At 31.2% G+C, this 23,876-nt stretch overlaps 1 protein-coding gene across 1 annotated transcript in view; it reads right to left on the reverse strand.

Moving 5' to 3' along the window:
* LOC127720413 (insulin-like growth factor-binding protein complex acid labile subunit) overlaps positions 1-23,876 on the reverse strand; it is a 162,631-nt gene that overhangs the window by 115,726 nt on the left and 23,029 nt on the right. The window contains exons 3-5 of the mRNA XM_052226992.1: positions 20,589-20,660; positions 18,676-18,747; positions 9,946-10,017 (exon numbers count right to left, since the gene is read on the reverse strand). Coding sequence (XP_052082952.1) covers positions 9,946-10,017; positions 18,676-18,747; positions 20,589-20,660 — 216 coding nt within the window. The remainder of the gene's footprint in view (positions 1-9,945; positions 10,018-18,675; positions 18,748-20,588; positions 20,661-23,876) is intronic.

The following is a 23,876-nucleotide window of genomic DNA, read 5'->3' on the forward strand; positions in this document are numbered from 1 at the left end:
AAATTAAACCATTTCTAGAATAAAAAAAATCGTAAGGGTTCCGCGGAACCCAGTGTCTCGCCTACTTTTGCTGTTAGTCGCAGGCTCAACAAAAATGGGGAAAAAATTATTAAAAATTTTCCTCTAGATACTATCTTCTGATTGTACGAAGCTTCTGTCCAAGTTTGGTAAAAAATCCAGGATGATTTATGAATCTAATAAAAACTTTAACTGCAGACTGTATGTAATGTTAACTGGAAGAAAAACTAAGTCCATTTATAAGTAATATACGGAAAAACAGGAAATAAATTTTTACAAAATTTACTTCTGGATACTATCTTTTGATCATAAACAAGTTTCTGTCCAAGTTTGGTAGAAATCCAGGATATTTTAAGAAAGTTATTAAAATATTTTAAAAATTTTAACCACAGAGTGAATGTATTGTTAACTGGCAGAAAAACTAAGTCCATTTATAAGTAAAATACGGATAAACAGGATTTTTTTCTTTACAAAATTTACTTCTGGATACTATCTAATGATCATAAACAAGCTTCTGTCCAAGTTTGGACAAATCTAGGATAGATTAAATAAGTTATTAAAATTTCGAACACTTTTACTAAGAGTGAATATTTGTGGACGCCGCCGCCGACGACGACGACGACGACGACGGAATGTACGATCGCTATGTCCCGCTTTTGAGACAAAAGTCGCAGGCTCGACAAAAATAAACTCCAAGTACTCGCAACGCGGTTTGTATTCGTACCGGAAGACAAAGCAGCCAATAATGAAGTGGTGGTGTGACGCGTATTCACGGAAGTTTTCAAAAACAAAATTATATAAAATCTTCTACATTCAGGTTTGTACGCTCCACAGTGAGTCAAATTATACTACCAATATGTCAGTGCTTCTAACTTCCTCCCTAACTACTATCAAAGAACTTGTTATTAACTTTTGAAATACAGTTTATGAAAATAATGGTATTAATTATATTTTGAGTAACAAAAATTCTTGAGAGGCTTTAGATAAAATACATGCTTTTGATGGTCCTTTTAATTCTGTTGACAGTTATGATTTTTTTTCTCTCTACACTACATTTCCACCAATCTTATCAAGAAAATGTTTTCATATTGAATTAAATGGTCTTTTGAGAAATCATCTAATTGAAAATTTATTTGCTGTAACTCGTTTAAAGTCTTTTTCTGTAACGACACAGAAAAATATGCTAGATACACTTACTGGAAAAGTGAAGATATGATTGAAGCTTTACATTTTTTTCCTGGACAACATATATGTACGTTTTGGCAATAAAGTGTATCGACAGGTAGTATGTTTTCCTATGGACACTAATTGCGCCCCTTTAATAGCAGATGTATTCCTGTATTGCTATGAATCTCAGTTTATGACCAAACTCAGTAAAGACACGTCATTGTTACATTTGGTTGACACATTCAACAATACCTACCGTTATCTAGATGATATGTTTTCGTAAGATAATCCAGAGTTCTCTAAATATACTACCGAAATTTACCAAAAGTAACTTACTTTAAATAAATCTAACATAAAAAGTAGTAGCTAAGACTTTTCTAGATTTTGACATTTCAATTTCTAAAGAAAAACTCCATACTAAACTTTACGACAAAGGAGACAATTTTTTCATTTCCTATTGTTAATTTTCCTTTTTGAGACGGCAATGTTCCTTTGGCTCCATCATACGGTGTTTACATATCCCAACTCGTTCGTTTTGCCCGTGTGTGTAGTGATGTCATAGATTTTTACGAACGTAATAAATGCATCACTGGTAAATTATTAAGTCAGGGATTTCGTTACCATAAATTACTTAACATTTTTACTAAATTATTTCACAGATACAAAGATTTGATTAGTAAATTGGCTGTACCTGTAGAAAACTTATTAAAAACGGTATTTCACATACTAAATTTTACGGTAATATTGTACTTAAAAGGCGGAAATCACTATATGATCCTTGTAAACTCATCGAACCTTTAAACAAACTTATTAGTAAAGGTTATCTTATTAATGTTGTATTATGATCATTGAATATTGTTTACATTGGCATTAATATCGATTTTGTCATCAATAAATTAAAACATAACTAAATTTGTATTCTTTTCGAATGTTTTTTTTTTTTATGTATATATACACATCCAATATGTATTTTCTATATATATACTGCTTTATCTATATGTAACATGATACATATTTATTATAAGGTTAAATCCTAACTATCCTACTGCCTGTCGATACTTTTATTTTTGGCATTGCACATGCCATGTCTTCTTTGACTGTTCATGGCGTTAAAACACTAAATCCATAAGATGAAGTTTAATTGATTTAAGTCTCTGATGCATGATTTTTTATTGTTCATTGTTTTTTGCTTTTATCTAGCTTTCATTAACTGCGAGTACTCTGAAATCGTACGTTTGTGTTAATTTGACCTGTTGACACAATTTGTAATGCATTTTTGTTATTCAATGTTTACTTATTTAGTGTTATTTCTCGTCGCACTATTTTTAAGATGTACCGTCTTTGATAAGAATTTAGTATGACGACAAATTTTCAATTCTGTACACGTACTATGAACAACAAATTTATTTATCTTGTAAAAATATTTTTCCGTACTCCTAACAACAAAATTATTATATGTGAATTTACCTGTGTACGTTGTTTTATTTAACGCCATTTTGTCTCAGGTTATAGTTGTCATTTTGACATTGTTTTACATCCCTCTTTTTTTCTTTTTTTTTTTTATTAAAATTGTATTTATATTGTTTCATACATCAAATTTTTTCGTTCAGTGTATGTTTGCTTGTTTTTGTAAATATCTCTTTTTGATCAAGTTAAGCCATTTCAATTGATATTTAATAGTGTGTCTTTTATTTGTTGTAATGTTACACTACTGTTTCAGGTTAGGATGAAGGTTGGCGTCTGTTAAAACGTTTAAACCCGATTTACACCTGTCCCAAGTCAGGAGCCTGTTGTTCAGTGGTTGTCGTTTGTTGATGTTGTTCATAAGTGTTTCTCGCTTCTCTCGTATTTATCGAGCCTGCGAAATGTATTTCTCGAAAGCGAGACATAGCAATCCTAGATTCCGTCGTCGGCGTTGGCGTCGGCGGAGGCTGCGGCGTCTCCATTTAGGTTCAATCTGTGGTTAAAGTCTTTTTAGACATCAATAAATTTGTCAAACCTACATGGAATTTTATAAATTTTGGACAAAAAATTATTTATAACCAAATACAGTATCCAGTACAAAATTTTGAAAATTTTTATTTTCATTTTCCATATTTTACTGATAAATGGACTTATGTATTTACATTGTATCATAGGTCAAATTTATTTGTTCAGTGTATGTTCAATGGTGTTAGTATGTCCTTTGATTGAGTTAAGCTATTTCGGTTGATATTTTATAGTGTGTCTTTCTATGTTGTGATGTTACACTATTGTTTTAGATAAAGGGTGAAGGTTTGGTACCATTAAAACGTTTAAACCCGCTGCATTTGTTTGCACCTAAGTCAGGAATCTGATGTTCAGTAGTTGTCGTTTGTTGATGTGGTTCATAAGTGTTTCTCATTTCTTGTTTTTTATATAGATTAGACTGTTGGTTTTCCCGTTTGAATGGTTTTATACTAGTAATTTTTGAGGCCCTTTATACCTTACTGTTCGGTGTGAGCTAAGGCTCCGTGTTGAAGACCGTACTGTGACCTATAATGGTTTATTTTGATAAATTTTGACTTGGATGGAGAGTTGTCTCGTTGGCACTCATACCACATCTTCTTATATCTATTAGTTGCTTTTACAGTTATTATTAATAATTATTCAGTCCCAGGTTAAAATTTTCAGTCATCAATAACTTTGTCAAACCTTCATGGAATTTTATGAAATTCGAACAGAAGCTTGTTTATAACAAAAAAAAACCAAAAAAACACAGTATCCAGAGCAAAATTTTAAAAATATGTATTCTTCATTTTTCCGTATTTTACTGATAATTCGACTTAGTTTTTTTACACTTAACATTCAGATTCAGTCTGAGGTTTAAGTTTCCAGTCATCAATAACTTTGTCAAACCTTCACGGAATTATATGAAATTTGGACAGAAGCTGTTTAATGACCAAAATACAGTATCCAGAGCAAAACTTTAATTTCATTTTTCCTTATTTTAAGGATAATTGAAGTCTGGAGCTGGCATGTCAGTTAACTGCTAGTAGTCTGTTGTTATTTATGTATTATTGTCATTTTGTTTATTTTCTTTGGTTACATGTTCTGACATCAGACTCGGACTTCTCTTGAACTGAATTTTAATGTGCGTATTGTTATGCGTTTACTTTTCTACATTGGCTAGAGGTATAGGGGGAGGGTTGAGATCTCATAAACATGTTTAACCCCGCCGCATTTTTGCGCCTGTCCCAAGTCAGGAGCCTCTAGCCTTTGTTAGTCTTGTATTATTTTTAATTTTAGTTTCTTGTGTACAATTTGGAGTTTAGTATGGCGTTCATTATCACTGAACTAGTATATATATTTGTTTAGGGGCCAGCTGAAGGACGCCTCCGGGTGCGGGAATTTCTCGCTGCATTGAAGACCTGTTGGTGACCTTCTGCTGTTGTCTGTTCTATGGTCGGGTTGTTGTCTCTTTGACACATTCCCCATTTCCATTCTCAATTTTATTAGTTTCTTTTACAGTTAACATTCATATTCAGTCTCAGTATCATGTCTTGGGACAGTCGCAAATCTGCGGCGGGGTTAAACATGTTTTGTAAGATCTCAACCCTCCCCCTATACCTCTAGCCAATGTAGAAAAAAAAACCACACAGCAATACGCACAGTAAAACTTAGTTTAAAAGAAGTCCGAGTCCGATGTCAGAATAGGTAACAAAACTGAGAAAATGACAATGATACATAAATTAACAAAGGACTACTAGCAGTTACTGACATGCCAGCTCCAGACATCATTTAAACTGATTGAAAGATTATGTCTTCATCACATGAAAATCAAGCACAATCCCTCCCGTTAGGGGTTTAGTAGCATAACATCATAAAATACATGAGAAGAACATAACCCGTATCATGTCAACAACTGGTTTTAGAATAAATGTGTTTATTTCCGATGGAAAGACCCTTTGAGTGAATCAATATTAATACCAAATATTCAATATGGCTGCCAAACAGTTATCACCTTAGAAAGTAAGCTCCCAGTTTTAGCAGTTTTTTGCCAAATTTAGGAAGACACTGTCTGTGAATTTAGTACTATGTGATAGCTAATTCAATGGAGAATAGAATGATACATTTTTTTATAGAATTATAATCAACAGGAAACACTTTGTGACTTTTTTCCAGAAGGATCTATATTGATATGTTATTATTAATTTCTACTACTAGAGGTGACAATATATATATACAGTATGTCTTCAGGGCAAAATGTAGCTGGTATACAATCTACAAACAAAAGATCTACTACTAAACCTGGGAATACTGTTCAGACATTGCTTGCAGCAAACAGTGGATAAGAATAAACCACCACCTAATAAACGAACTCATTCAGACGTATCTAATGAATCAAACAAAAGTCTAGACTTATCTGGTATAATGAACTTTCAAATGGATATTGAGAAAATGAAATTCAAACAAAAGATCTGATAAAAACTAGTGATCTTGAGCAAGTAGTTTCTGTAATTGTTGAAAAGCTGATGAATGAATTTGAAATAACTGTACAAAACAAGATTGATGCAAAAGTTGAAGAAGTTAAAAATGAAATGCAGGAAAAATTTGATACTTTATCTATAGAAAATGAAAACCTGAAGAACAAGATACAAGCTATACAGTATTCAAATACAACAATTAGAAGAGACCTTAATGAAACAAGTCGACTTTCAAAACAGGCTGATATAAGCAGCAACTACAATGAACAGTACTCAAGAAAAGATAACATTAAAATAATAAATTTTCCAAGAAAGGATAAACAAGAACTTTATGGAAACTGTTAAAAAAGAACTAAATGTCCAGTTAGAAGATATAGATGTGGTTGCAATTCGCCGTATACCATCACAAAAGGCTGGGCCCTATCCAGTTATTGTTAAACTATTCAGTAGTGATGTTAAGCGTCAAATTATGAGATGTAGGAAAGAATTGACCAGTAAAATTAGATTTGTGGATGATGTTACTCAAAAAAATATGAGCTTAATTGAGAGACTTAGAAAAACTGAAGAATTTGAATCTGTCTGGTACTACAATTGTAGAATTTATCGCAGAACATTTGCAGGACTTAAGCTGAAATTTGGACTATATGACAACAATCAGTACAGAGTACAACAAGGGATATAGAAGTTATGTAAATAGAACTTAGACCTCACGGACAGTTTTGAGAATTCTATTGTTCATTGTTGATATTTGACTAAATATTTGTTCTTATTTCCCTTTCTTTGTATAATAAAACACAAAGTTATCTCCCTTGTAACTGTAGGTCATCTACATTATTTATTTTCTTTATATATATATAAACATTTTTTGTACAGATAATTTAGATTTTGGTTGAACTAGCTTTTTGTTGGTATCAAATATTTCAAACTGCAAAAAACTGACAAATTCCAAATACAATGAGGCTAAACATATTGAAATATTTTTTTCTTTTAACAATATTCTTGTCTGTTAATTATATTTTTTTCTAAGAAATGAATGTCTTTAAAGTATTGAATTACACTGTTGGTTCATGTATGAAGCTTGGTAATACATGTATGTCGAGAATTTTTATAATGCCATATCTAAATGTTTTGAGCAAATCTTTTTTTTTTGTATATGTTTAAGTTCAACTTGGAGAATAACATTTATCAGGTATACTCTTAAACCTCAAAATATCAGTCATCAATTTACATTTCAGTTAACTAAGTTGTCCCTGTGAAGTCCATACAATGCTTTATGTTAAATTATAATTTGCGCAGCATTTTTTGGTGTGCTTTTTATCAAATGTCAATTGGGTTAAAATGTTTTGCCCTCTTTATTAAGTATTAACCTACCAACACTTTGCAAAATTTTGAGCTTTAATTGATAAGTGTTCATTTAAGTTGTATAACACATTCCATACTAAACCACATTTAGAAATTTATCGTCATATATCAATATTTGTTGATAAATGTTTTATATAAACTTGAAATACACTCAATTGCCCATACAATCGAAACATGTATGACTAAATAGAAGAAAGGTACCAAAAAATGGCAATGGTTTGGTTGTTCTAAAAATGGTAATTATCAATTGAAGATGTATAGCGCCAGATTGTTAAGAGTACTCATCTTGGGATATTCGCATCAATTCTAGTAAGAATATAATCATTCTTGCTGCAGTTCACTATTTTGTTATTAACTGATGTCGGGTAATATCTCAATGAACAAAATTGATTTCCATCAAGTTATCTTATTATTCAATTGCATACGTCTTACGTCCTTATTTTTCATTACTTTGAGATAGTAAACTTTACACTTTATACGTACAAAATGAATACAATATTTGGAGGAAAATTTCCACTAGGCAAAATTGTTTGAACACTGGTTAATACATAGTATACATTCTGACTAAAGTGCGCCATGCAATAAATAGTAATTATACGTGAATAGCTTAAATGATTAACGTTATATGCAAACATCTGCCAGGCATGCTCTTAAACCTATAGAAATCAGTGTTGTTCTTAGACAATTATACCGCTTCATAAATAATGAATATGAAAACAAAAACATTTGTCTTAGTGGGCATAATTTATAACAGCTAGGTCGAAACAAATGTTGTGACATCAAAGGATGAGACCCTTATGCAATCATATCAATATCGACTGGCAACAGGGTTACGATAGATGGATCTGTGTACAAGCAGTATAAAGTCACCAAAGAATGCTAGCAGAGAACATTAATCACGAATTTCAATTCAGTTATTTAAGTTGTCCGTCGGAACCCATAATTCTTAACTCATATAATATACTCTGCACAACAGTTCCCTTTATTTTGTTTAGCAATTAATTATAGTGGAACTAATATTGGTTTAAATCATATTTCCTGCCTCATTAAGAAATAACGAACGACATTCAACCAAGGTTACCGTGTATAGTTATACTTGAACAATTTCATTTAAGTTTCGGAAACCTTCCAGACTCGATGGCAGTCAGAAGTTTAATGTAATACATCGATATTTGTTGATAGTGTGTAACATTAACTGTGTTTCCAGTTAATAACACTAAACATGACATGAAAATATCTTATCAATTAAATAACATACATCCAAATTTCCTCATTTTTTATAGGAATGTTATAACTGAAAATGAATCCCAAATTAGACACACACAATTTATCTATGTGAAGAAAAAAACATTCTAAACATTAAAAAAGCATCATTATTGTCTCATTCTCTTTTCTATGAAAGGTATACCGATGTTCAAATGTCTTAAATCAATTGAGAATACAATTCAAGGTGACGAATAACGACTAGGGGGGACGGCATGAAATCAAATAGGAGATAGACCTGATGCGTAGATAGTGTAACACATGCATAAAAAAAGTACAGAACTCCAAGATAAATTCAAAAAGAGGGAAGCTTATAAAATATGACAATACCAAACACTCCACTATATCAACCAACGGAAATCATGAAAAAGAACTGTCATATCCCTGTTTTTGTAAAGAAATTTTTGGGAGAAAAGAAGTTGTCGTTTTAACTTGGTTTAATATCTAGGTAAACCTCTTTGATGACAGTTAACGAAAGATCAAAGATTTTCTACCCCCAAAAAAGATAAGTTTTGCTGTATTTAGAAGAACTTTTCGGAATTTAGGGTCCTCTTTGCTTTTCACCTACGTACTTTATTTGGCCTGTTTAAGTTTTTTTATTCGTGCGTCACTGATAAGTGTTTTATAGACAAAAACGCGAGTCTGGCGAACAAAATTTTAATCTGGTATCTATGATGAGTTTATTCATAGTTCCATTCTATTGAAAAAATTGTATGAGCAACATAAAAGGACATAACCGGTGAACGCGACGATAATTGGGATCAAGCAGTCATCATAGATATTTTTTTTATACAACACTGTTAACTTAAACACATAAAAAAAAACATACAAATAAATCCGACTATGGCGTCAACAAAAACATGTGTTAGTCGATATAAGCGCCTCTTCATACAAGTGATAGATTTAAATAGCAATAATACCAGATTTAATCCACCATTTTCTACATAAGGAAATGCCTGTACCAAGTCAGGTGTATCACAGTTGTTTTCCATTTGTTTGATGTGTTTGAGCTTTTGATTTTGCCATTTGATATTGGACTTTCCATTTAGAAATTTCCAGGGACTTCGGTATTTTTGATATTTTACTTTTTGCTATGCATTCATCAATAGTCATGTTTATCAAAATTCTGTCACAATTTAAGAATCAAGAACAGGACATAATCGGTAAAAATACGGATAATTCGACTGTTCTAGTACATGCATATAAAGATGTAGGACTTCAAAAACATGTCGTTAGTGAGTCGAGAAAATGATACTTCTTATCAAACCACCAATTCGTGAATATGACCGTGAAACTTGTGAGTGTCGATATCATTTGTTCATCCTGCTAACTCGTTTAGGGCAGAATTGTTGCATGGCCTTTGAAAGAATATGCATCTGGTTGGTTAATTGGTTGCTGTTTAGTTTTATGAACATAATATAATTTCAAATGTTATGATTCGTCGTATGCTTTTTCTTTATAAATACAAAAGGATTTACGTTAAAGAAAGTGCCCAACGTGACCTCAACACCAAATTAATATAACACAATTTTTGACATTTGTAGAAAAGTTGCAATTAACTTTTTGAAAAAAGGATGAAGAAATTTAACATGAATGAATTAATACTAGAAGATGTGTGATATAATGCAATAGCAATCAAGCAGCACATAGCGGCATTTTGTTTGTTTCTTGGCGGGATTAAGGTACTTACAATTCTGTTAGAGCCGATAATTCTTCAAATAAGTTTGTTTCTATCCTTGTAATATTATTGCCCGACAAATTCCTGAAAAGTACATTTCTAAAATTCATTTTGCATAACACTAATTTCGTAGAAATCATAGGCAACTGGCAGTGGTGTACGTATAGCTGTTTGAAAACTGATTTAATTATTGCATGCATAAATGACACAATGTAATTTTATTGCCCGACAAATTCCTGAAAAGTACATTTCTAAAATTCATTTTGCATAACACTAATTTCGTAGAAATCATAGGCAACTGGCAGTGGTGTACGTAGAGCTGTTTGAAAACTGATTTAATTATTGCATGCATAAATGACACAATGACAGTTCTTGTAACCTTAATAATTTAAGTTGGAGAATAACATTTTCAAGGTCTACTCTTAAACTTAAAAACTCTTGTCCTCACACTTTGTTTTACAGCATTACGAAGAAGAATTTGATTACAAAAACATTTGTGTGTGTAACCATATTTAACACCAGCTAGGTCAAAACAACTGTTGGCAGACATTTGGAATATCAGTAATCAATTTTCAATTTATTACCATAGTTGTCCCTGTCAAGTCCACAAAATGCCTTATGCGTACGTTATAATTTCCCACAACATTTTTGTTGTGTTTTTTTTATCAAATCAAAATTGCATTAAAATGTTTTTCCCTCTTCGATTAGTATTTATCACTAAATATTTTCTAAATTGCGCACATTTTTTTTTTTAGCTTTAATTGATAAGTTTTATTCAAGTTGTATAAAACATTCCATCCTTAACCACAATCAGAAATTTATCGTAATATATCGATACTCGTTGATAAATGTTTTATATAGACTTCGAATACAATCGATTACGAATTTAATCCAAATATGTATGACAAAATAGAATAAAGGTGCGTCAAAAATTGTCCAAAGCACAATGGTTTGGTTGTTATGAAAATGATAATTCTCAATCGAAAATGTGTAGTGTCAGATTGTTAAGAGTATTCTTCTCTTTAAATATATGCCTCATTTCTAATAAGAATATAATCATTCCTGCTGCAGTTTACTATATTGTCATAAACTGATGCAGGGTAATCTCTCAATGGACAAAAGTGATATCCCTCAAGTTATCTTATTATTCAATTGCATAACTCTTGCGTCTTTTTTATTTTATTACTTCCATTGGGAAACCTTATACTCTATATGGACAAAATAAATAAAATATTTGTAGTAAAATTGCAGTGCGGCAGAGATGCTTGAAAACTGGTTAATACAGAGCATATATTCTGATAAATGTGGTATACAATAAAAAGTAATTACACGTGAATAGCTTAAATAATTAACGTGCATTTAAACCATCTACCAGTCCTGCTCTAAAACATAAAAAAGAATCGTGTTGTTCTTAGACAAATATACCGCTTTATAAATAATGAACTTAAAAACAAAAACAATTATCTTAGTGGCCATATTATATAACAGCTAGGTCGAAACATATGTAGGATGGCTTTACGTGGGATCTTATGACATCATAGACTGATACCCTTATGCAATCATGTCAATATCAATTGGCAACAGGGTAACGATAAATGGATGATAAAGTCACCAAAGAATGCTGACAGAGAATAATAATCACAACTTGTATTGATTTATCTAATGTGTCCGTAGGTATCCATACTTCTTAACTCATATAATGTCATTTGTACAATGGTTTCCTTTATTTTCCTGAGAAATACTTGTAATCAAATTAATAAAGGTTAAACCATATTTCCTTACTCAATATGAAGTATAACAAACGACAGTGTCACCAAGGGTAACGTTAAGAGTTATAGTTGAACAATTTCATTTTAGTTTCATAATACTTCCACACTCGATCTGAGTCAGATTTTTAAAGTAATACATCGATATTTTTTTATTAGTATGTAACATTAACTGTGATTCCAGTTGATTATTCTAAAAAGTAAACAATCTTAAAGAAATTCACATGCAAATAGTCCACTGTATAGTGTTTTAATGAAATTGAGATTGATAATGTTATTCGTGTTATTCCTCTTAGGGTAGATGGTTTTGATTATAATTTGGTCATCCCTGATCAATTGAACTATTGTTTCATCAAACGACACAGGCAACCTCCATAATCAATCTTCTGTGATCTTGAAGTTATCTTATCTTATCAATAACAGACATCCAAATGTCCCTATTTGTTTTTTTTTTATAAAAATGTTACACCTTTAACCTAATACCAAAATTAGATTAACACAAAATTTATCTATTTGTAGCAAATTTTGCTAAACATTAAAACAAAAGAAATTAAAGGAAATGAATTAAAGCATCAGTATTCTTTCATTCTCTAGATCTTTTCTATTAGAGGTTTACCGATTTTTAAATATTATAAATCGATTAAGAATAGAATTGATGGTAACAAGCGTAGACTGAGAGATTACATGAAATCTAATAGAAGAGATACCTGGTGCGTCGACATTGTAATACATGCATTAGCAAAATACAAAACTCGAAGATAAATTCAACAAGCATTCTGAGAGTATTAAATGGCAATACATTGTCCCCTAACGGTTAAAATTCATTGTACTGGAACAAAATTCTTACTTGATCTATAACTTGTCATGGTGTAAACAATATAACAAATATCAAGTCAATATCTTCAAGTATGACGAAAAAAAGTGTGGAAAACTGATTATTAAAGTAAATCCAAGGACCATAACTCTGCACAAATCATCAGACCGGAACAAAATTTGAACTTGATCTGTAACTTGTCATGATAAACTATACACCAATTTTCAAATCAATATATCCAAGCATGACGAAAAAAGTGAGGAAAACTAATTGAGTAAACTTTCGAAGTCCAAGGACCAAAACTCTGCACAAAATCAGCAGACCGGAAAAAATTCTACCTTGATCTGTAACTTGTCATGATAAAACAATACACCAAATCGGACAGAAAGACAGACCGACAGACAGACAAAAGAAGTGCAAACCTTAAGTCCTCTTCGACTTCGTCGGTAGGGGACTAAAAAGAGGGAAGTCCATAAAATCTTACAAAACCAAACGCTTGATTATATCAACCAACGGAACTATTGGAAAACAACTGTCATATTCCTGTTCTTGTACAGACATTTTTAGAAGAAAAAGACATTGTGGTTTTAACTTGGTTTAAAAGCTAGGTAATCCTCCCACTTTGATGACAGTTATCAAAATACCAAAGAGTTTCTACCTCAAGAATTGAAAACCTTAGCTGTATTTGGAAAAAAATTTTGGCGTTCAAAATTTTAATCTGGTATCTATGGTTAGTTTATTCATAGTTCGGTTCTAAAAGGATATAATCGGGATCAAGCAGCCAAAATTGTATAAACATACATCATAGATATACAACAAAATTAACCTAAACACATCCAAACAAACATTCAAATAAATCCGACAAGGACGTCAACAACAGAAATGTGGAAGTTGGTAAGCGTCTCTTGATACAAGTGATAAAACGAGGTTTGATCCACCATTTTCTACATAAAGAAATGCATGCACCAAGTCAGGAATATGACAGGTGTTTTCCATTCGTTTGATATGTTTGAGCTTTTGATTTTGCCATTTGAAAAAGGACTTTTCATTTAGAATTTTCCTATGAGTTTGGTATTTTTGATATTTTACATTTTGCTATGCATTCATCACCAGTCATGTTTAGTAAAATTCAGTCAAAATTTCACAATCAAGAACAGGACATAATCCGTGAAAATACGGATAAATCGACTGTTCTAGTACAGGCAGATGGTGGCAATTTTTTTTTCTTCTTGGCGGAATTACGGTACTTGCAAGTCTGAAAGCGCAGACAATACTTCGAACGAGTGTGCATCTATCATTGTACTATCAATGAACATTGAATCCCTAAAAATTACATTTCTTAACTTCATTTCTGCATAACATTTCTTTCGTAGAAATCACAGACAACTGGCAATGGTGTACATAGAGCTGTTAGAAAAATGAGTTAGTTATTACATGCATACATATATTGTTTAACATCTCACCCCTTATTTTATTGATTTTGTATTTACATTGTGTCATAGATCAAATGTATTCGTTCGGTGTATGTTCACTTGTTTTGGTTAATATGTCTTTTGAGTGAGTTAAGCTATTTCAATTGATATAGTATAGTGTGTATTTTATGTTGTTATGTCACACTATTGTTTCAGGTAAGGGTGAAGGTTGGTACCTATTCAAACGTTTAAACCCGCTGCATTTGTTTGCACCTGTCCTATGTCAGGAATCTGATGTTCAGTGGTTGTCGTTTGTTGATGTGGTTCATAAGTGTTTCTCTTTTCTCGTTTTTTATATAGATTAGACCGTTAGTTTTCCTGTTTGAATGGTTTTACACTAGTAATTTTTGGGGCCCTTTATAGCTTGCTGTTCAGTGTGAGCCAAGACTCCGTGTTGAAGACCGTACTTTGACCTATAATGGTTTTTTACAAATTGTGACTTGGATGGAGAGTTGTCTCATTGGTACTCATACCACATCTTCTTATATCTATGACATAATGGCAGTGATTTAGGGTTAGTATTTAAGTTGATGAATAACATTTTTAATGTCTGCTCTTAAGCCTAAAAACTCTTGTCATCAGACCCTTTTGCAGCATTACGAATGATGAATTTGAATACAAAAACGTTTGTGTTTGTAACCATATTTTACAGCAGCTAGAGCAGCTAGGCCAATACAATCGTTGGCAGACATTTGGAATATTAGTTTATCAATTTTCAATTCAATTTGTCCCTGTGAATTCCACACAATCCTTTATCCGTAGATTATAAGTTTGCCCAACATGTTTCGTTGTGTGCTTTATCAAAAGAAAATTGGATTAAAATGTTTCAGTATTTACCCACTAAAACTGCAAAATTACTCATATATTTGAAGCTTTAATTGAGAAGTTTTCATGTAAGTTGTATAAAACATTCCAGACTAAACCACAATCAGAAATTGATCGTTATATATCGATATTTATTTATATATATTTTATATTAACTTGGAACACAGTCGATTAGCCATAAAATCCAAACAAGTATGAGAAGAAAAAAAAAGAAAAGGTAAGTGAAATTTATAATTAAATAATTTCAATTTAGTTTCATTATGCGTCCAGACTCGATCGTAATCAGAATTGTAATGTAATACATCGAGATTTGTTTAAAGTATGTTACATTAACTGTGATTACAGTCAATAAGTATGAATCAGAGAATTTATAAGAAGTAAACGCTAATCAACGAGCGAAGTACTACGTATAAATTATCTAGCTTAACCCATTTCTAATCTGTTTTACGTTTTAACAATACATCAACGGAATTTCGTAAAGATAATATCGTATTGTTTATTTTTTATTCTATATTCTATGGAAATGATTTTATCCACACGGTTCACATCTATATGTAGACATTCGACAAGTTATCATAAGTTTAATATAACTTAAACGGGGTGTTATCTCCCCTTTTTAACTCCAAATTTCATATTGGTTAATAAATATTTCATTTAATGTTTAATTATAACAAATTATTTAAATGAATGGATTTTGGTATTTATGATTTATTTAGACATATATTATTATACAGAATTTATATATTTTGTTTTGAAAAGTTTAAAAAAATTTTAATTACCAAAATTTAGAACCTTTGAAATATTGCTAAATACTATATATATATATAATTGTCTGAATAATAGCCAACGATAAATCTTACGGGGCGATGGATCATATAATTATGATACAATACACTGCAAAATATAATATATAACAAGTCTAAAAGGGTACAACATCACCAAAATATATATTTTTTTGGTGATGTACCCTTTTAGACTTGTAGTATTTAGCAATATTTATTAAGTTGCCTAAGAGCTAGCTGCCAAATAGCCGTACTAATCAAGATCTATAAAAAAAGAGGATAGCGGAAGGGAGATTCAAATTTATAAGTCAAAAATAAAATGAAAACTCCATAGCTTAAAAAGAAAAAGACCAATATCCAATTAATAGTGTACAAAACACAACGTAGAAAACTAAAGACTGAGCAACACGAACCCCACCAAAAAACTAGGAGTGATCTTAGGTGCTCCGGAAGGGTGAGCATATCCTGCACCACATCTGACACCCGTCGTGTTGCTCATGTTAGTACAAACCCGGTAATAAGTCTAATTCGGTTGGTCACATTCGGGAAAAGGCGCGGAAATGTAGTTATGACATTAGTAACATTTCCGCTACCATCTGTGAAACGGATATTCCATAACGAACAACCAACTCGTGATGGTGTCCGTGAAATTTACGAACGGATTATATCAACTTCAACACTTGGAACTCTTGGTTTAATAGCTTCCATGTGAGCAGCAACCCCCATCAAGGAAATCATGATAGGAAATACAAGCCCTAGAATATTGTATCAACTGGAAGATATTTACTTCGTATGCATGCACTGCTGGAATGTTGCTACATAGAAATGGAATCCTTTATCCTTTATCTCAAGTTCGATGGGATAGATGCCTTCAACATAGTCACTAAATTTTGAATTATTTAGTGAGAGAACATCATCTATATAGGGGAAAGTAAAATTAAATGATACTGCTAATTATTTTCTTTCTTCCTAAGAAGTTCCTGTATGAAATCAGCCTCATATAAGTAAAGGAACAAGTCGACAAGAAAAGGGGCACAGTTGGTTCCCATGGTATGCCGATTTTTTTTTGAAAAACACGCCCTCCACACGTAACAAAAATACTGTCAATCAAGAAAACAAGCATCTTGATAATGTCAGTTTCAGAGACGTTTTTGTTTGAATCAGAATGATGTCCAAAATAAAGAAAAGTATATGCTAAAGGTTTTATTTGAACAATTATATATAAATATTGTTTAAAGTATTTCCGTTTCATTAAGTTTAGATTATTTTAGGGTTATTACAGTTGGCATCCATCGTCAATCAGTTAATAAGCTGTGGTACGCATTCCCGATTCCCCATCAGAATTGCTCTTGCTGCAAATGTATAATTTTGTGTTTAGAATATGATTTTTGTCATTTACCCGCCTCAGTCTCCACAGTTGCTCTGTTCTAGGGTTGTCTTATTCAACAAAAAGTCTCGTCATCAGTTCTTGTGCCATATTTTTACAGTATAAATTGGCATTATAAACTTTCTCTCAAGCTTAACCCATGTGCAGATGAATTTCTGACTCTTATTTTAGAAGGAGGGAAAACGTATATTATCTCGCCATTCGAATAAAAAAGAACCCATCGCGAATGAAATACTATTTTATTCGTTTTATTCTTCTCAAGTAAGATGAGTTTGATTATAATTTTGTCATCCCTGATCAATTTAACTATCTTGTCATCAAACGATTTAGGAAACACCCATCAACAAACTTCTGTTGACTTGCAGTTATCTGATCAAATTCATTTACATACATCCACATTTTTTTTCTCCATAGAAATGGTACATCTTAAATCTAAAACCAAATTGAATCAGCAAACAATATAATTATTTGTATTTACGGTGGTACCAAACACCTTGACTAAAATTAATTTGGCTCGTTTAATTTTCATAAAATTTTCACAAAATATTCACTTTGACCCTTTGACAAAAATATAAAAAATTAAAAAAACTTAAACCACACACTTTATCGGAAAAATTTCATTGGATACATAGCAGTTTGAAAAACATTCATTTTTATCATTGAGAAGCTTAATATTTCCTTAATAATAGAACGTGATTAAAACGTTGAGCTGATTTTTACAGAGTTATCTCCCTGTAGTGTTATGTACGACCTTAATTTTCAAAATATTAAAATAAAAGAAATTGAATGACATCAATAATTAAAGGCATCAGTATTCTATCAGAGGTTTACCGATGTTAAAAAATCATAAATCGAAAAAAAATAATAATTCAAGGTAACAAACAAAGACAGAGCGATTGCATGAAATCCAATAGGAGAGAGACTTGGTACGTAGACAGTGGAACATATGCATTAGAGATACAGAAGTCCAAGGTAAATCCAAACAGAGAGAAGTCCATAATATCTGACAATACAAAACGTTTGACTATATCTACAATAGGAAAAAAAAAAACAAAACAATTTAATATTCCTGTTTTTTACAGCCATTTTTCGAAGAAATACAAAATTGTGGTTCTAATAGCGAGGCAAACCTCCCACTATGATGCAAGTGATCAAATTACTCCGGATTTGTTTTACTCCAGGAATAGATTACCTTAGCTGTATTTGGCAAAAAAATGTCGTTGGTCGGTGGAGAAAAGAAATGATTCGTGTCAGTCAGCCAATTCGTGATGGTTACGGCACAACTTGTGAGTGTTGATTTCATTCGTGCATCCTATAACTCTTTTGAGGAGATTGTTTGAAAGAATATGCATCTATTGATGTAAAGTGGTTGCTTTTTAGTTAAATAAAGATAAAAACAATTTTGAAATATAAAGATTCGTCGTATGCTTTATCTTTATAAATACAGAATTATTTACGTTTACGAAAGGGCACAACGTGAACTTACCATCAAATAAATAAAACACAAATTTTAATATTAAAAGAAAAGTTGCAATCCAATTTTTTTTAAAAGAATGAAGAAATGCCTATAGATATTATCTTCATAAAAAATAATGAAACATGAATGAATTAATACTAAGAGATATGTGATATAATGCAATAGCAAACCAGCCGCACACGGTGGCATTTGTGTTCTTGGCTGAAGTAAGATACTTACAAGCTTTTAAGTCCCGACAATCCTTGAAATGAATTGGCATCTATTCTTGAAATGTTATTCCTCCACAAAGACCTGAAAATAATTTTCAAAAGTTTCATTTTGCATTACATTTTTTTGGTAGAAATCATAGACAACTGGCAGTGGTGTAAGTAGAGATGTTTGAAAACTGATTTAATTATATGCTGCATACATGACATAATGACAGTTTTTTAAGCTTTATACTTTAAGTTTGAAAATAACATTGATAAGGTATATTCTTCAACCTATAAACTCTTGTCCTCAGACCCTTTGACAGCATTACAAAAGATAAATCTGATACAAACTCATTTGTGTTATAACATTATTTTACAGCAGATAGGTCAGTACAACTGATGACAGATATTAAAAATATCAATCTTCAATTTACAATTCAGTTCATTAAGTTGTCCCTGTAAAGTCCATACAATGATTTATGCTTAAACTATAATTTGCGCAACATTTTTTGTTGTGTTTTTCATCAAATGAAAATTGGGTTAAAATGTTTTACCCTCTACGTTAAGAATAAACCTACCAACTCTTTACAAAATTTTGAGTTTTAATTGATACGTTTTTATTTAAGTTTTATCCAACGCAATCATAGGTCGAACGTTGTTTTCAATTTAGACTTGTTTATATTTTTTTCGTTTGGGCTTGTATTATATTTTCCTTCGGGTTTATATGATCCGTTCATCCTATTTCGACTCTCTAAAATTCAAGAGTCTAACCTAAATTGAGGTCAATTATATGGCCTTCCAAATACCGTTTCGATTCCTAACATCACTGAAGAGACATTAATTGTCGAAATCCGGATATGGTGTACAAATTTTTGCACCTCATGTTTGTGGTATATCATCTTTTGTGCAAGTTTATTGTTTTCTGTTTGGTATTAAATTAATGTTAAGATTCATTTTGTTACATCTGGTGATCAATTATTTGGCAATCGCCAATGGCAGTCAGCAGTGTTTAATAAACATCCGTTATTCGACCTGTTAGTCAAATGCGTTTTGTTTAAATATACTTTTTAACTTTTTTGGTCTTTTGGAAAATGTTGTTTGTGCTGTATTTAGACCACTCTACCAAGAAATTTGTTTTACATGCACACGTATAAAAATTGCGGTTTTTATCCAACGCAATCATAGGTTTGAACGTTGTTTTCAATTTAGACTTGTATATATATCCCTGATCAATTTAAATATCTTGTAATCAAACGATACAGGCAATCTCCATCAACAAACTTCGTTGACTATAAGTTATCTGATCAAATTCAATTACATATATCCAAATGTTCTCATTTTTTCTCTCATAGAAATGGTACATCGTAGACCTAAAACTCAATTCAATCAACACGGAATATTTAAATTTGTAGTTAATTTTCTAAATATTAAAATAAAAGAAATTAAATGACATAAATAAAGAAAGTCATCAGTATTCTATCAGAGGTTTACCGATGTCCAAGATCCTAAATCGATTAAGAATATAATTCTAGGTAACAAAAAAGGCTGGGGGATTGCATGAAATCCAATAGGAGAAAGACCTGATACGTAGACAGTGGAACATTTGCATTAAAAGATACAAAACTCCAAGGTAAATCTAAACAGAACATATTTTTTAAATGTAACGATTCTTCGTATGCTTTATCTTTACAAATACAAAAGGATTTACGTTTACGAAAGGGTACAGTGTAAACTTTACATCAAAATAATATAAAACGAATTTTGATGTTTGTAGAAAAGTTGCAATTCACTTTTTCAAAAAGAATGAAGAAATGCCTATAGATATTATATTCACAAAAAATAATGAAATATGAATAAATTTATACTAAGAGATGTGTGATGTAGCAAACTAGCCACACACGGCGTCATTTATCTTCTTCCTATCCGAATTAAATTACTTACAAGTGTGTAAGTGCCGACAATCCTTGAAATGAACTAGCATCTATTCTTGTAATGTTATTACTCCACAAATACCTGAAAATAATTTTTAAAAATTTCATTTTGCATTACATTTTTTTTTTTTTTTGTAGAAATCATAGACAACTGGCAGTGGTGTACGTAGATCTGTTTGAAAACTGATTCAGTTATTGCATGCATACATGACATAATGACACTTTTTAAAGCTTTATACTTTAAAATGGAGAATAACATTTATAAGGTCTACTCTTAAACCTAAAAACTCTTGTCCTCAGACCCTTTGACAGCATTACAAAAGATAAATCTGATACAAACATATTTGTATTATAACATTTTTTTACAGCAGCTAGGTCAACACAACTGTTGACAGACATTAAGAATATCAGTCATCAATTAACATTTCAGTTAAATAAGTTGTCCCTGTGAAGTCCATAAAATGCGATATGCTTAAACTATAATTTGCGCAACATTGTTCGTTATGTTTTTTATCAAATGAAAATTGGGGTAAAATGTTTTGCCCTCTTCATTTTGTATTAACCTACCAACACTTTTCAAATTTTGAGCCTCTATTGATAAGTTTTCATTTAAGTTGTATAAAACATTCCAGACTAAACCATGATCAGAAATTTATCGTCATATATCGATATTTGTTGATATATGTTTTATATAAACTTGGAATACAGTCGATTACCCATTCAATCAAAATGTGTATGACAAATTCAGAAGAAAAATACGAGAATATGATGCAAAGCACAATGGTTAGGTTGTTCTTAGAATGGTAATTATCAGTCAAAGATGTATAGCGCCAGAGTGTTAAGAGTATTCATCTTGGGATATTCGCATCAATTCTAGTAAGAATATAATCATTCTTGCTGCAGTTTATTATTTTGTTATTAACTGATGTCGGGTAATAGCTCAATGAACAAAATTGATGTCCATCAAGTTATTTTATTATTCAATTGCATACATCTTACGTCCTTATTTTTCATTTCTTTGAGATAGTAAACTTTACACTTTATACGTAGAAAATGAATACAATATTTGTCGGAAAATTGCATTGAGGCAGAATTGTTTGAAAACTGGTTAATACCTAATATACATTCTGACAAATGTGTGCCATGCAATAAATATAAGTATACATGAATAGTTTAAATGATTTAACGTAATTTGAAAACATCTGCCAGGCCTGCTATAAAACCTATAAAAAACATGTTGTTCTTAGAAAAAATGCCACATTATAAAAATTGAATTTGAAAACAAAAACATTTGCTTCAGTGGCCATATTTCATAACAGCTAGATCGAAACAAATGTTTGGTGAATTTAAATGGAATCTACTGACATCAGAGTGACTACTTTATGAAATCGCATCAATATCGATTGACAACAGGGATTTCTGTTCAAAGAATACTGGCTGAGAATATCAATCACGAATATCAGTTCAGTTATCTAAGTTGCCCATAGGAACCCATAATTCTTAACTCATAAAATGTACTTTGCACAACATTTTTTTTCCAGCAAACCATTGGTTGTGGAAGTAATATTGGTTTAAATCATATTTCCTTCCTCATTTAGAAGTAAAGAACGACAATTTAATCATTGGTATCGTTTAGAGTTATATTTGATCAATTTCATTTTATTTTCATAATACTTCCAGACTCGATTGCTGTCAAAATTTTAATGTAACACATCGATATTTATTGATAGTATGTAACATCAACTGTGATTTAAGTCAATAATTCTAAATATGAAACAATCTAATAGCAATTCACATGGAAATAGTCCACTGTACAGTGTTCTTATGAAAATATGTCTTAATTATCATAGTTTGATAATGTCATTCGTTTTATTCCTCATACGAAAGGTGAAGTTTTATTATAATTTTGTCATCCCTGATCAATTTAACTATATTGTCATCATACGATTCAGGAAAACCCCATCAACAAATTTCTGTTGACTTGAGGTTATTTGATTAGATTCAATTACATACATGCACATGTCCTTATCTTTTTTTCGCCATAGAAATGGTACATCTTAAATCTAAAACCAAATTGAATCAGCACAGAATTTAATTATTTGTATTTAATTTTCTAAATATTAAAATAAATGTAACTGAATGACATCAATAATTTAAGGTATCAGTATTCTATCAGAGGCTAACCGATGTTCAAAAATCATAAATCGATTAAAATATAATTTAAGGTAGCAAACAAAGACAGAGGGATTGCATGAAATCCAATAGGAGAGAGACTTGGTACGTAGACAGTGGAACATATGCATTAGAGATACAGAACTCCAAGATAAATCAAAACAGAGAGAAGTCCATAATATCTGACAATACCAAACGTTCGACTATATCAACAATAGGAAAGAAACAAAACAACTTTAATATTCCTGTTATTTTACATCCATTTTTCGAAGAAAAACAAAATTGTGGTTTCAATAGCGAGGTAAACCTCCCAATATGATGACTGATCAAATTACTAAGGATTTTTTTAACTCCATAGATATAAGAAGATGTGGTATGAGTGCCAATGAGACAATTCTCCATCTAAGTGTAAAAGTAAACCATTATAGGTCAAAGTACGGTCTTCAACACGGAGCCAATAAGTATTCGTCGTATGCTTTATCTTTATAAAAACAGAATTATTAACGTTTACGAAAGGGCCCAACGTGAAGTTACCATCAAATGAATAAAACACAAATTTTGATACTAAAAGAATAGTTGCAATCAATTTTTTTTTGGTTGAAATGCCTATAGATATTATCTTTACAAAATATAATGAAACATGAATGAATTAATACTAAATAATGTTTGTGATAGTAATAACAGAGTAAACAGTTTTCGTTCCTCGTTCAGCAGTAAGTAATTGACGACAGCTTATGAGAACCGTTTTAAAGTTATGATTGAAAAATTCCATTTTAAGTTTATCATTCTTCGGGACATTATCGCAAACAGAATATAATGTCGATTTCAGTCGTTCTCCTTTATAACTTTGTGGAAGAAGTTTTTGTGTAAGTAGCATACCCTTGACCGTCCGGCTATATTTCGTTCAAAGTAGGGGAACTATTTTATTGTATCATAAACTTCTGTCTGAACCAGTGAGATGTTTTTCGTTTACCTTAAGGGACCGTTCTTAATTGTCACTAACCCTTAAACTAACCCCTTTAAAACATTAACCATAATGCTTACACTGGTCCTGAAACCTTACAATAAACTAAAACAAATCCTACCATTTACAAACAAACAATAAATACAGGGTCCTCTTAAGTAG

The sequence above is a fragment of the Mytilus californianus genome, unplaced genomic scaffold (genome assembly GCF_021869535.1).
Source record: "Mytilus californianus isolate M0D057914Y unplaced genomic scaffold, xbMytCali1.0.p SCAF_11, whole genome shotgun sequence".
NCBI lineage: Eukaryota > Metazoa > Mollusca > Bivalvia > Mytilida > Mytilidae > Mytilus > Mytilus californianus.